Source organism: Hyla sarda, chromosome 11, assembly GCF_029499605.1.
Source record: "Hyla sarda isolate aHylSar1 chromosome 11, aHylSar1.hap1, whole genome shotgun sequence".
NCBI classification, from domain to species: domain Eukaryota; kingdom Metazoa; phylum Chordata; class Amphibia; order Anura; family Hylidae; genus Hyla; species Hyla sarda.
Genome location: NC_079199.1, coordinates 19214164 through 19229706, shown reverse-complemented (window position 1 = coordinate 19229706; position 15543 = coordinate 19214164). Strand labels below are relative to the sequence as shown.

Sequence of the window (15543 nt, the reverse complement as noted above, 5' to 3'; positions counted from 1 at the left end):
TCAATAAAATATGAAATATAAATTTAGATTTTAGAGTATAGAAAATAAAACTAAAAAAAAAATTTACCGTACTAACATTTTACTAACACTTACTTTCCTAATTTACAATAGTGGTCTTCTCCAAAAATGCTCCAAATATTCACTGAACTTTTAGGAAATTCTTTAAAATATAGAAATAGAAAGTACCAAACTATGCATGGGTGTAAACTAGTCAAAGGTAAAAATCATTCACTGAGCATTGAAACATGTTGCAATATCATGTGGGGTTTTTGCCACTAAAAACTCTGCAATTTACTCATATTGTTATATTTGGATATTTAGGCTAAGTTTCCACTTGGTTTTTTTTCTGGCATGTTTTGGAAAACTGCCACTGCAGTTTTTGAGCCAAAGTCAGAAGTGGATCCATAAGGGAGGAGAAGTGTAAGTCCTTCCTTTTTATGTCCTATTCCTTTTGAATACATTTCTGGCTTTGGCTCAAAAACTGCAGCGGCAGTTTTCCAAAAACTGCCAGAAAAAAAACCAAGTGGAAACCTAGCCTTAGTCTTATCAGTTTGTGGCTCCAGTCTGGAAATATAGACTGCAATGTACAGACCATGCAATGTTAATGTCACGATTCGGCTTCCAGGTAGTGGATCCTCTGTGTCAGCGAGGGATTGGCGTGGACCGTGCTAGTGGACCGGTTCTAAGAGGCTACTGGTTTTCACCAGAGCCCGCCGCAAAGCGGGATGGTCTTGCTGCGGCAGTAGCAACCAGGTCGTATCCACTAGCAACGGCTCTACCTCGCTGACTGCTGAGAAGGCGTGGGACAGAAGGACTAGGCAGAGGCAAGGTCAGACGTAGCAGAAGGTCGGGGGCAGGCGGCAAGGTTCGTAGTCAGGATGGGTAGCAGAAGTTCAGGTACACAGGCTTTGGACACACTAAACGCTTTCACTGGCACAAGGCAACAAGATCCGGCAAGGGAGTGCATGGGAGGAGGTCAGATAAAGGCAGGGAGCAGATGGGAGCCAATTAAGCTAATTGGGCCAGGCACCAATCATTGGTGCGCTGGCCCTTTAAGTCGCAGAGAGCTGGCGCGCGCGCGCCCTAGAGAGCGGAGCCGCGCGCGCCAGCAGATGACAGCAGGGGACCGGGACGGGTAAGTGACCTGGGATGCGATTCGCGAGCGGGCGCGTCCCGCTGTGCGAATCGCATCCCCGACGGCCATGACAGTGCAGCGCTCCCGGTCAGCGGGACTGACCGGGGCGCTGCGGGGAGAGAGACGCCGTGAGCGCTCCGGGGAGGAGCGGGGACCCGGAGCGCTAGGCGTAACAGTACCCCCCCCCTTAGGTCTCCCCTTTTCTTTGACCGGCAACTGCCTCCCCTGGGATGAGGACACCGGGAAAGAATGGAGGGTTTCCTCAACGGCAGGCAGTACAGCAGGAGTGGGAATGGGGAGGGAGGGCAGAGGGCGAAGCCTGGCACGGGGCAGTGTGACACCAGGACGGGGGCCATGAGGAGGCACAGAGGTTTGCCTGACGGGACTGGGAGGGGGGGAGAGGCACTTCCTATGGCAGGCAGAGTCCCAGTTCTTTATCTCCCCGGTGGTCCAATCAAGGGTGGGGGAATGAAGCCGGAGCCATGGCAGACCGAGGAGGACCTCAGAGGTACAACTGGGGAGAATGAAGAACTCAATCCTTTCGTGGTGGGGTCCGATAGACATCAGGAGGGGTTCTGTGCGGTAACGCACGGTGCAGTCCAATCTGGCTCCGTTGACCGCGGAAATGTAGAGCGGTTTGGCGAGACGGGTCACCGGGATGCTGAATTTATTAACAAAGGACTCCAAAATAAAATTCCCGGAGGCACCAGAGTCCAAGCAGGCCAAGGCTGAGAGGGAGGAGTTGGCTGTAGGAGAAATCCGCACGGGCACCGTGAGACGTGGAGAAGAAGATTTAGAACCAAGAGATGCCACACCCACGTGAGCTGGGTGCGTGCGTGCGTTTCCCAGGCGTGGAGGACGGATAGGGCAATCCACCAAGAAATGCTCGGTACTGGCACAGTACAGACAGAGATTTTCTTCTCTACGGCGATTCCTCTCTTCCTGGGTCAGGCGAGACCGATCCACTTGCATGGCCTCCTCGGCGGGAGGCCCAGGCATAGACTGCAAAGGATGCTGTGGGAGAGGTGCCCAGAGATCTAAGTCTTTTTCCTGGCGGAGCTCTTGGTGTCGCTCAGAAAAACGCATGTCAATGCGGGTAGCCAAATGGATGAGTTCTTGGAGGTTGGCAGGAATCTCTCGTGCGGCCAGCACATCCTTGATGCGACTGGATAGGCCTTTTTTAAAGGTCGCGCAGAGAGCCTCATTATTCCAGGATAGTTCAGATGCAAAAGTACGGAATTGTATGGCGTACTCGCCAACGGAAGAATTACCCTGGACCAGGTTCAGCAGGGCAGTCTCAGCAGAAGAGGCTCGGGCAGGTTCCTCAAAGACACTTCGGACTTCAGCAAAGAAGGACTGGACTGTGGCTGTGGCAGGATCATTGCGGTCCCAGAGCGGTGTGGCCCAAGACAAGGCCTTTCCTGAAAGAAGGCTTACTACGAACGCCACCTTAGACCGTTCTGTAGGAAACAAGTCTGACAACATCTCCATATGCAGGGAACACTGAGACAAAAATCCACGGCAGAGTCTGGAGTCCCCATCAAATTTGTCCGGCAGGGACAAGCGGAGGTTAGGAGCGGCCACTCGCTGCGGAGGAGGTGCAGGAGCTGGCGGAGGAGATGGTTGCTGCTGTAGCAGAGGCAGAATTTGCTGTAACATGGCGGTCAACTGCGACAGCTGCTGTCCTTGTTGGGCAATCTGCTGCGATTGCTGAGCGACCACCGTGGGAAGATCAGCGAGACTTGGCAGCGGCACCTCAGCGGGATCCATGGCCGGATCTACTGTCACGATTCGGCTTCCAGGTAGTGGATCCTCTGTGTCAGCGAGGGATTGGCGTGGACCGTGCTAGTGGACCGGTTCTAAGAGGCTACTGGTTTTCACCAGAGCCCGCCGCAAAGCGGGATGGTCTTGCTGCGGCAGTAGCAACCAGGTCGTATCCACTAGCAACGGCTCTACCTCGCTGACTGCTGAGAAGGCGTGGGACAGAAGGACTAGGCAGAGGCAAGGTCAGACGTAGCAGAAGGTCGGGGGCAGGCGGCAAGGTTCGTAGTCAGGATGGGTAGCAGAAGTTCAGGTACACAGGCTTTGGACACACTAAACGCTTTCACTGGCACAAGGCAACAAGATCCGGCAAGGGAGTGCATGGGAGGAGGTCAGATAAAGGCAGGGAGCAGATGGGAGCCAATTAAGCTAATTGGGCCAGGCACCAATCATTGGTGCGCTGGCCCTTTAAGTCGCAGAGAGCTGGCGCGCGCGCGCCCTAGAGAACGGAGCCGCGCGCGCCAGCAGATGACAGCAGGGGACCGGGACGGGTAAGTGACCTGGGATGCGATTCGCGAGCGGGCGCGTCCCGCTGTGCGAATCGCATCCCCGACGGCCATGACAGTGCAGCGCTCCCGGTCAGCGGGACTGACCGGGGCGCTGCGGGGAGAGAGACGCCGTGAGCGCTCCGGGGAGGAGCGGGGACCCGGAGCGCTAGGCGTAACAGTTAATACTACCAACCTGTCTCTTGGTAGTCCGGGGATGTGGTCATACTTCATGTGTATGTAGTAGATATATCCACTGTAGAAGATAAAGCAGATCAGTAAAAAAATTAAGACCAACGTAATCCACATCCACAAGTTCATAGTCACAGCACATCAGATATCTATATGTGCTGGATGTTTACAGCAATGTAGATCTCCAATCACTCTTACAAAATTCATATCAGGACACTGTGGGGACGAGGGGCTGGGTCTTTGCTCCAGTGTGATATGGAAATGATGCTCTGTCACTGCTGTAAAAAAAAGCCATTAAGATTCATGTGGACTGCTATAAAAATTATTGTTTAAATATTGTCTATTTTAGGTAAAGTAAATAGAATGTTTAACATTTATATGTAAACCCTTGTTTATCTGAATTCTGGGTCCCATGGTCTGTACTACAGTGTGGCTCAGGTTTAGTTTAATTTGCTTTAGTCTGATCATATGGATTTCCTATAACAATTCTGTGATAGATGCAAAAAAATAAAACAAAACATACAGCCGCTCTCATTTGACAGCCTCTCCATACTCAATGATCACAGATACTTACAACTGAGAAGTAGAGGCAGTGCTATATTGTACAATAAGGGTAGGTTACTATTATTCATGTGATATAATGTAGGCTAATCAGAGGCTCAAACTGAGAAGCGTGGTTTGCATCACTTTATTTTGCTAAAAAAAAAGAAAAGAAAAAGAAACCTTTTGTGCTGACCCAAAAGTGTTGTTAAAGAGGTGTTCACTGTGTTCCCTGTGGTATAATGTCTCTCCCCTGTGATGTCACACCCGCTACCTCTCTGAATGACACACACATGGCTCATTTGGGATTGGGAGCCATGTTGAAGTCCTGAGCATGATCTGTGACTCTAAGAGTCCTGTGTGGTTTCTAACCTGCCAGACTCATTGCGCATGCGCTCACGATTCCCATTGACAATGCATGCACAGGACTTCAACACAGCTCACTGTTGCCAGACAGACCCTGTATGTCACTCAAAGAGGGAGCGGGCATGAAGTCACATGGCTAGTCAAAGTGGCTCAGAGACAATGTGGACTCCTGGCTACGCCTCTTTGACACTCTGTGGCCCCATAAAAGTGTTTGTTTTTTTCCAGCAAAATAAAAGCACAAGCAGAAGGTCATTTAATAAACTGGGTTTTCTTACATGACACAAACTATAGTAAACAGAATATATTGTCATGCCCAGAGCAGAAATACATAGAAAGGAAACTCCCTGAAGTGAGCGCTTATCTATGGAAACCACAACAGGGCGGTGTAAACCTGAGGGGTGGAACACCAGTATGCGGCATGCTACTGAGGGGGTCAGTGTATTTATTTACTGTTCAACAATTGCAACATAGCAATTACTCACCACCGGGACACCCACCGATTTAGGTTATCATTGGTTTGGGGTGTCCACAGTGAAGCCCCTTAGTTTTAAGGATGCCCTCCAATCATAAATTATGGTTTGCCATAAATTTATACAATAACATTTTTTTATTTTTTTTAAACCATCAATTAAAAGTATGCAACTTTCTTTTTGGTTTTTATTTTCCACATTCACAGAGCTGTATGAGAGAGAGTTTTTTTTAGTGATGGGAAGTTGTATTTTTTGTTTCCATTATTTATTTTACCATATAATGGACTGAGAAAGTTAAGAAAAACAAGTTGAGTAATACAATGGAAAAAAAAACTGAAATTCTACTATTTCTTGGGGTTTCAATTTTACAGAGTTACTCTGTGGTAAAAATGACATGTTAACTTATTTCTGCTTTAAAAAAATCAATTACCGAACTTATTTTTAAATAGCTTTGCATGCCATATTCTATACCATATAATTTTTTTTTCCATCCACATAGGTCTCTTTTTTGATCACTTAAAAAAAAATTTATATTTTTTTAAAGTGATCATTTTTAAAAGTAACAGGTGTAACTTCCAAGGGAACGGTGGGTTTCAGCAGCGCTGACCAGGAAGAGGCACGTCAGGTGATGGATAATTTACTGGAACAAGAATGCAGATTTTTTACATTTTTTAAAGTGACCACTTGACTGCAATTCTACCTTTTTTTCTATTCCATTTACAGTATTCACTGTATAAAATAAATAATTTATCTTGGCCTACTCGTCATCCTGCTCCAGCAGGTGTGAGGCCTTCTAGACTACAGGTTTTAGCTCCTTTCACATATGTTTAATATGATTCAGATCAAGGCTCATAAATGGCTGATAAGCGACTTGCCAAAGAGCTCCAGTTTTATTTGTGGGGGGAAAAAATTCCATTTTGTATCTTTTTGGGGCTTCTGTTTTTAACACAGTGCATTTTTCTTATCTTTGTTCTATAGGTTCATAAGATTAAAATGATACCCTACTTATATAGGTTTGATTTTGTTTTGTTTTTGGGAAAAAATCATAACTACCCGCACAAAAACTTTATACGTTTAGAAATGTAATCTTCTGACCCCTATAACTTTTTTATTTTTCCGGATATGGGGATGTATGAGGGCTCATTTTTTGCGCCGTGATCTAAAATTTTATCAGTACCATTTTTATTTTGATTGGACTTTTTGATAGTTTTTTATTCTTTTTTTATGGTATAAAAAGTGAGCAAATATACGCTATTTTGGACTTTGGAATTTTTTTTACATGTACACCATTGACCGTACAGTTTAATTAACCTCTTAAGGACCACGTTTTTTTTTTTGCACATTGATTTTTTGCACTTTAATTTAAAAATCATAACGCTTTCAATTTTGCACCTAGAGACTTATATGGGGCATATTTTTTGCACCACCAATTGTACTTTGTAATGACCTCAATCATTTCACCACCAAATTTACGGCCAACCCAGGAAAAAAATATTTTTGGCTTCAGATTCTACGCAGTGCACTTTTCAGTAAAATGACACCATCTATTTATTCTGTAGGTCCATACGGTTACAGTTATACTCAATTTATATATGTTTTCTTTATTTTACTATTTAAAAAAAAATCATAACTATGCACCAAAATTAGAATGTTTAAAATTGTCCTCTTCTGACCCCTATAACTTTTTTTATTTTTTGGGTTTCTCGGGTGGTATAAGGCCTAATTTTTTGCGCCACGATCTGAAGTTTTCATCAGTACTATGATTGTTTTGATCAGACTTTTTTATCACTTTTTATAAACATTTTTAGGGTATACAAAGTGACCAAAAATATGCAATTTTGGACTTTGGAATTATTTTTTACGTGTACACCATTGAACGTGCGGTTTAATGAACCTTACATTTTTATAGTTCGGACATTTACGCACTTGGCGATACCACATGTTTATTTTTATTATGTATATATTTTTTATATGGAATTTGGGAAAAGGGGGGTGATTTGAACTTTTAATAAGGAAGGGGTTAATTTAACATTTTTTTATTTCTTACACTTTTAGTCCCCTTAGGGGACTTTTAGGAGGAATCGTTAGATTCCTCATACAGATCAATGTGGTTTTTATAGAATCACATTGATCTGTGTGCTCTGCGCTCGATTGATAAAGCCTGGTCCTGCCAGGCTTTATCATTGGCAGAGCCACAGCCAGCACAGGACTACGGCTACCTCCAAAGTGGATGGCCACCCCGGCGAGCAGTCCACTGACAGCGGTGATCTAAAGGGTTAATAGCCGGCTGTGGCGATCGGCACATGTCGGCTATTAACGCTGGCCCTCAGCTAAAAGAATCAGCTGGGGGCCGGCCAGTATGGAGCCTGCACTGACCTCTGCTGTCCATTTTAAGAACTGTCCAGAGCAGGAAAAAATCCTCATAGCAAACATATGCTGCTCTGGACAGTTCCTAAAATGGACAGCAGAGGTCAGCAGAGAGCACTGTGGTCATGACATCAGAGAAATCTAAAAAGATAAGCATTTATAGAATCTGTAGTATATAGACCCTAAAAAGTACTGGAAGGATTCATATTTTTAAATAGAAGTCATTTACAAATCTGTTTAACTTTCTGGCACCGGTTGATTTGAAAAAAAAAGTTCTCCACGGGAGTGCCCCTTTAAATATCCTGCCGCTGCTGCTCAATGGCTAGGATCTGTAACTCTTACCTGACCAGGGAGAAGAATACACAGACTCGTCAGGTGCGCTCATTACAATTGGGCTATTCTGAATGGGCCCTCTATGGGGGAGATTTATCAAAACCTGTGCAGAGGAAAAGTTGTCTAGTTGCCCATAGCAACCAATCAGATCCCTTCTTATATTTCTGACAAGGCCTTTGCAAAATGAAAGAAGCGATCTGATTGGTTGCTATGGGAAACTCAGCAACTTTTCCTCTGGACAGGTTTTGATAAATCTCCCCCAATGAGCCTTGATCTGAATCCTATTGAACATCTGTAGGAGCTGAAACCTGGATTCTGGAGAAGACACCTTCACACCTGAGAAAGCTGGATCAGTATCTTATGAGGAGCCGGCCAAGATACCGAGAGACAAGTGCAGAAGTCTCATTGAGGTTTACAGAAATCGCTGGATCGCAGTGACTGCCTCAAAATATTACGTTCAGCGAACCATCATTTTTGTCCAGGAGAGTTTTATTTTTTTGTCCTTTAACCCCTTAAGGACCCAGCCCATTTTCACATTAAGGACCTGGCCATTTTTTGCACCACTGTCACGTTAAGCATTAATAACCCGGGGATGCTTTTACTTTTCATTCTGATTCCGAGATTGTTTTTTCGTGACATATTCTACTTTATGTTAGTGGTAAATTTTCGCCGATACTTGAATCATTTCTTGGTGAAAAATTCCAAAATTTGATGAAAAAATTTAAAATGTAGCATTTTTCTAACTTTGAAGCTCTCTGCTTGTAAGGAAAATAGACATTCCAAATAAATTATATTTTGATTCACATATACAATATGTCTACTTTATATTTTCATCATAAAGTTGACGTGTTTACTTTTGGAAGACACCAGAGGGCTTCAAAGTTCAGCAGCAGTTTTTCAGGGACCAGTTCAGTTTTGAAGTGGATTTGAAGGGCTTTCTTATTAAAATTACCCCCATTATAAAAACTGCACCCCTCAAAGTATTCAAAATGACATCCAGAAAGTTTGTTAACCCTTTAGGTGTTTCACTGGAATAGCAGCAAAGTGAAGGAGAAAATTCAAAATCTTCATTTTTTACACTCGCATGTTCTTGTAGACCCAGTTTTTGAATTTTTACAAGGGGTAAAAGGAGAAAAAGCCACCCAAAATTTGTAACTCAGTTTCTCTTGAGTAAGGAAATACCCCATATGTGTATGTTAAGTGTTCAGCGGGCGCAGTAGAGGGCTCAGAAGGGAAGGAGCGACAATGGGATTTTAGAGAGTGAAGTTTGATGAAACGGTTTTTGGGGGGCATGTCACATTTAGGAAGCCCGTATGGTGCCAGAACAGCAGAAAACCCCCACATGGCATACCATTTTGGAAACTACACCCCTCAAGGCACGTACCAAGGGGTCCAGTGAGCCTTAACACTCCACCGGTTTGGCGACTTTTCGTTAAAGTCGGATGTGTAAATGAAAAAAATTTTTTTTTCACTAAAGTGCAGTTTTTTCCCCAAATTTACCATTTTTACAAAGGGTAATGAGAGAAAATGCCCCCCAAAATTTGTAACCCCATCTCTTCTGAGTATATAAATACCCCATTTTAGGACGTAAAATGCTCTGCGGGTGAACTACAATGCTCAGAAGAGGAGTCACATTTAGCTTTTGGAAAGCACATTTTGCTGAAATGGTTTTTGGGGGGCATGTTGCATTTAGGAAGCCCCTTTGGTGCCAGAACAGAAAAAAAACAAAAAAAAAAAAAAACATGGCGTATTATTATGGAAACTACACCCCTCAAGGAATGTAACAAGGGGTACAGTGAGCCTTAACACCCCACAGGTGTTTGACGACTTTTTGCTAAATTTGGATGTGTAAATGAAAAAAAAAAATTCACTAAAATGCATTTTTTTCCCCAAATTTAACATTTTTACAAGGGGTAATAGGAGAAAATAACACCAAAATTTGTAACCCCATTTCTTCTGAGTATGGAAAAACCCCATGTGTGGACGTCAAGTGCTCTGCTGGCGCACTACAATGCTCAGAAGAGGAGGAGCGCCATTGAGCTTTTTGAAAGAGAATTTGTTTGGAATGGAAGTCGGGGGCCATGTGCGTTTACAAAGCCCCCCGTGGTGCCAGAACAGTGGACCCCCCCACATGTGACCCCATTTTGGAAACTACACCCCTCACAGAATTTAATAAGGAGTGCAGTGAGTATTTACACCCCACTGGCGTATGACAGATCTTTGGAACAGTGGGCTGTGCAAATGAAAAATTACATTCTTCATTTTCACAGATCACTGTTACAAAAATCAGACACCTGTGGGGCGTAAATGCTCACTGTACCCCTTATTACATTATGTGAGTTGTGGTTTCTAGGGCTGCAACGATTAATCGATGTAATTATTCGTTGTCGACAAATCCCGTTATCGAATAATCGCCCGATTCGTTGTCTGCCGTCAGTGAATGAATGAATGAATGAAGCAGACATGTGCCGCATATAGGCTACATTCATTCGTTTATTCACCGCCGCCCGACATGTCCCCGCAGCTGCCCTGCTCCTAGTGCAATCAGCACAGCGTGGGGACGTGCTGCTCATCTTCGTCGGGTACAGAGATGAGCAGCAGAAAATAGGCATGTCCCGGCGGGGTGCTAGGAGCAAGGCATCGGCGGGGACATGTGGGGCAGCAGCAGGGCCCCCCTTTAGACCGCAGCCCCCACCCTTGTAGACAGCTCACTTACAGCTGTCCTCTGTCGGGACTGCCGTTCCGCTGCACAGTTCTAGCGTCCGCATCATGTAGTCCTATGGACGAGCATGTGACATACACGTCACTCTACTCCTCCCCTGCGCCCGGCGTAACGTTACGGAGGAAGCAGAGTGACGTGTATGTCACATGCTCCTCCATAGGACTACATGATGCGGAGGCTAGAGCTGTGCAGCGGAACGGCAGCCCCGACAGAGGACAGCTGTAAGTGAGCTGTCTACAAGGGTGGGGACTGCGGTCTAAAGGGGGGCCCTGCTCTCTAAAGGGGAGCCCTGCTGTCTATAAGGGTGGGGGCTGCAGTCTAAAGGGGGGCCCTGGTGTCTACAAGGGTGGGAGCTGCTCTCTAAAGTGGAGCCCTGCGGTCTAAAGGAGGGCCCTGCTGTCTAAAGGAGGGGCCCTGCTGTCTAAAGGAGGGGCCCTGCTGTCTAAAGGAGGGGCCCTGCTGTCTAAAGGAGGGGCCCTGCTGTCTAAAGGAGGGGCCCTGCTGTCTAAAGGAGGGGCCCTGCTGTCTAAAGGAGGGGCCCTGCTGTCTAAAGGAGGGGCCCTGCTGTCTAAAGGAGGGGCCCTGCTGTCTAAAGGAGGGGCCCTGCTGTCTAAAGGAGGGGCCCTGCTGTCTAAAGGAGGGGCCCTGCTGTCTAAAGGAGGGGCCCTGCTGTCTAAAGGAGGGGCCCTGCTGTCTAAAGGAGGGGCCCTGCTGTCTAAAGGAGGGGCCCTGCTGTCTAAAGGAGGGGCCCTGCTGTCTAAAGGAGGGGCCCTGCTGTCTAAAGGAGGGGCCCTGCTGTCTAAAGGAGGGGCCCTGCTGTCTAAAGGAGGGGCCCTGCTGTCTAAAGGAGGGGGCCCTGCTGTCTAAAAGAGGGGGCCCTGCTGTCTAAAAGAGGGGGCCCTGCTGTCTAAAAGAGGGGGCCCTGCTGTCTAAAAGGGGGGCCCTGCTGTCTAAAAGGGGGGGCTGCTGTCTAAAAGGGGGGACCCTGCTGTCTAAAAGGGGGGACCCTGCTGTCTAAAAGGGGGGACCCTGCTGTCTAAAAGGGGGGACCCTGCTGTCTAAAAGGGGGGCCCTGCTGTCTAAAGGGGGGGCCTGCTGTCTAAAGGGGGGGGCTGCTGTCTAAAGGGGGGGGCTGCTGTCTAAAGGGGTCTGTAAAAGCAATGGTCTGCAGTCTGCCCATACACATGTGTATAGGAGTGCTATATTAAAAGAAAAAAATGTAAATTTACTGCTCCCCAATAAAAATTAGCTCCCCCTTTTCCTATTGCTATACATAAAAAGTAAAATATTTTTTTCTTTTACATATTTGATACTACCGCATGTGTAACTGTCTGAACTATTAAAATATTAGTGAATCATTAACATTTTTTTTGAATAGTTCAGACAATTACCCATGCGGCAGTATCAAATTTACGCTGGTTTCTGTACAGGATCATTAATAATGACAGCAACCAGCGTAAACGTAAAAAAAAAATAATAATCCAAAATTGCTGCTGTTTGGTCACATCAAATGCTAGAAACTTTTAATATTGGCATTGTACATAGTTTTTCAAGTAGAATCAGCTGAACCCCTTTTTTTGGCATTTTGAATTTTTTTCCGATTAACCCCTTAAGGACTCAGCCCATTTTGGCCTTAAGGACTCAGACAATTAAATTTTTACGTTTTCATTTTTTCCTCTTCGCCTTCTAAAAATCATAACTCTTTTATATTTTCATCCACAGACTAGTATGAGGGCTTGTTTTTTGCGCGACCTGTTGTCCTTTGTAATGACATAACTCATTATATCATAAAATGTATGGCGCAACCAAAAAACACTATTTTTGTGGGGAAATGAAAACTAAAAACGCAATTTTGCTAATTTTGGAAGGTTTCGTTTTCACGCCGTACAATTTATGGTAAAAATGACGTGTGTTCTTTATTCTGAGGGTCAATACGATTAAAATGATACCCATTATTACATACTTTTCTATTATTGTTGCGCTTAAAAAAAATCACAAACTTTTTAACCGAATTAGTACGTTTATAATCCCTTTATTTTGATGACCTCTAACTTTTTTATTTTTCCGTATAAGCGGCGGTATGGGGGCTCATTTTTTGCGCCATGATCTGTACTTTTTTTTGATACCACATTTGCATATAAAAAACTTTTAATACATTTTTTATAATTTTTTTTTTTTATAAAATGTATCAAAAAAGTAGGAATTTTGGCTTTTTTTTTTTTCGTTCACGCCGTTCACCGTACGGCAACATTTTATTTTAATAGATCGGACATTTACGCACGCGGCGATACCAAATATGTCTATAAAAAAAAAATTTTACGCTTTTTGGGGGTAAAATAGGAAAAAACTGACGTTTTACTTTTTTATTGGGGGAGGGGATTTTTCACTTTTTTTTTACACTTGAATAGTCCCCATAGGGGACTATTCATAGCAATACCATGATTGCTAATACTGATCTGTTCTATGTATAGGACATAGAACAGATCAGTGTTTTCGGTGATCTTCTGGTCTGCTCGATCACAGACCAGAGCAGGAGACGCCGGGAGCCGGACGGAGGCAGGAGAGGGGACCACCGTGCGGCGTTATGAATGATCGGATCCCCGCAGCAGCGCTGCGGGCGATCCGATCATTCATTCAAATCGCGCACTGCCGCAGATGCCGGGATCTGTATTGATCCCGGCATCTGAGGGGTTAATGGCGGACGCCCACGAGATCGCGGGCGTCGGCCATTGCCGGCGGGTCCCTGGCTGCGATCAGCAGCCGGGATCAGCCGCGCATGACACGGGCATCGCTCCGATGCCCGCGGTTATGCACAGGACGTAAATGTACGTCCTGGTGCGTTAAGTACCACCGCACCAGGACGTCCTGCGTCCTTAAGGGGTTTTTCGATAAAATAATTGACAACTAATCGATTATTAAAATAATCGCAGCCTTAGTGGTTTCCAAAATGGGGTCACATGTGGGGGTCCATTGTTCTGGCACTATGGGGGCTTTGTAAACACACGTGGCCTTCAATTCCGGACAAATTCTCTCTTCAAAATCCCAATGGCGCTCCTTCTCTTCATTGTAGTGCACCCGCAGAGCACTTTACATCCACATATGGGGTATTTTCTTACTCAGAAGAAATGGGGTTACAAATTTTGGGGGGCTTTTTTCCTATTTTCCCTTGTGAAAATGAAAAATTTAGGGTAACACCAGCATTTTAGTGAAAACATTTTATTTTTTTTTTTCATTTTCCCATCCAACTTTAATGAAAATTTGTCAAACACCTGTGGGGTGTTCAGGCTCACTATACCCCTTGTTACGTTCTGTGAGGGGTGTAGTTTCCAAAATGGGGTCACACGTGGGTATTTATTTTTTTGCGTTTGTCAGAACCGCAGTAAAATCAGCCACCCCTGTGCAAATCACCAATTTAGGCCTCAAATGTACATAGTGCGCTCTCACTCCTGAGCCTTGTTGTGCTTCCGCCGAGCATTTTACGCCCACATAAGGGGTATTCGCATACTCAGGAGAAATTGCGTTACAAATTTTGGAGGTCTTTTTTTTGCTTTTTCCGCTTGTGAAAACAAAAAGTATGGGGCAACACCAGCATGTTAGTGTAAAATTTTATTTTTTTTACACTAACAGGCTGGTTTAGCCCCCAACTTTTCCTTTTCATAAGGGGTAAAAGGAGAAAAAGCCCCCCAAAATGTGAAGTGCAATTTCTCCCGAGTGCGGAAACACCCCATATGTGTCCCTAAACTTTCCTTGAAATTACGACAGGGCTCCGAAGTGAGAGAGCACCATGCGCATTTGAGGACTACATAGGGATTGCATAGGGGTGGACATTGGGAATCACTGGCGTAGAATACCCCTAACAGGGTGCCTCCAGCTGTTGCTAAATTCCCAGCATGCCTGGACAGTCAGTGGCTGTCCGGAAATGCTGGGAGTTGTTTTGCAACAGCTGGAGGCTCCGTTTTGGAAACACTGCCATACGATACGTTTTTCATTTTTATTGGGGGGGGGGGGGGGGGGACAGTGTAAGGGGTGTGTATGTAGTGTTTTACCCTTTATTATGTGTTAGTGTAGTGTAGTGTTTTTAGGGTACATTCACACTGGCGGGAATTTACAGTGAGTTTTCCGCTAGGAGTTTGCGCTGCGGCAAAAAACTAACTGTAAACTCGTCCGTGTGACTGCACCCTGTACATTCACATGGGGGGGGGGCAAACCTCCAGCTGTTTCAAAAGTACAACTCCCAGCATGTACTGACAGACCGCGCATGCTGGGAGTTGTACTTTTGCAACAGCTGGAGGCACACTGGTTGGAAAAACTTCAGTTACCTAACTCAGTATTTTCCAACCAGTGTGCCTCCAGCTGTTGCAAAACTTCAACTGCCAGGATGTACGGATCACCGAAGGGCATGCTGGGAGATGTAGTTATGCAACAGCTGGAGGTATGCAACTACAACTCCCAGCATGCCAAGACAGCTGTTCGGGCATGCTGGGATTTGCAGTTTTGCAACATCTGGAGGGCTACAGTTTAGAGACCACTGCAGTTATCTCCAAACTGTGGCCCTCCAGATGTTGCAAAACTACAAATCCCAGCATGCCCAAACAGCAAACTGCTGTGTGGGCATGCTAGGAGTTGTAGTTTTGCAAGATCTAGAGGGCCACAGTTTAGAGCTCACTGCACAGTGATCTCCAAACTGAAGCCCTCCAGCTGTTGCAAAACTACAAATCCCAGCATGCCCACACATGCCCCCGGTGGGGACCGAAATTCCCACGGGCGTACAGGTACGCCCTGGGTCCTTAAAGGGGTACTCCATTACCTTGCTGTCGGAGCTCCGCTTTCCAGTGTCTGGAAGTTCTTGTTCCGGACGATGTGTGTGCGGGCTTCTGTGTTCAGGGCCGCCCTTCGTGACGTCACACCCGCCCCCTCAACGAAAGTCTATGGGAAGGGGGCACGACAGGGGCCGGGCATGACATCACGAGGGGCGGCCCTGAACACGGTAGCTCGCACATACATGGTTAGGAACAAGAACTTCCGGACGCTGGAAAGCGGAGCTCCGACAGAAAGGTAACAGAGTACCCCTTTACATTGAACCACAATACAAAAGCAAGTGGCCTACAAAAA

General features: G+C 45.5%; 1 protein-coding gene across 1 annotated transcript in view; it reads right to left on the bottom strand.

The window, feature by feature from the left end:
* The window catches only part of LOC130295753 (cholesterol 24-hydroxylase-like), a 30800-nt gene that overhangs the window by 9839 nt on the left and 5418 nt on the right, over positions 1–15543 (bottom strand). The window contains exons 2-3 of the mRNA XM_056546818.1: positions 3836–3911; positions 3638–3697 (exon numbers count right to left, since the gene is read on the bottom strand). Of these exons, the coding sequence (XP_056402793.1) occupies positions 3638–3697; positions 3836–3911 (136 nt within the window). The remainder of the gene's footprint in view (positions 1–3637; positions 3698–3835; positions 3912–15543) is intronic.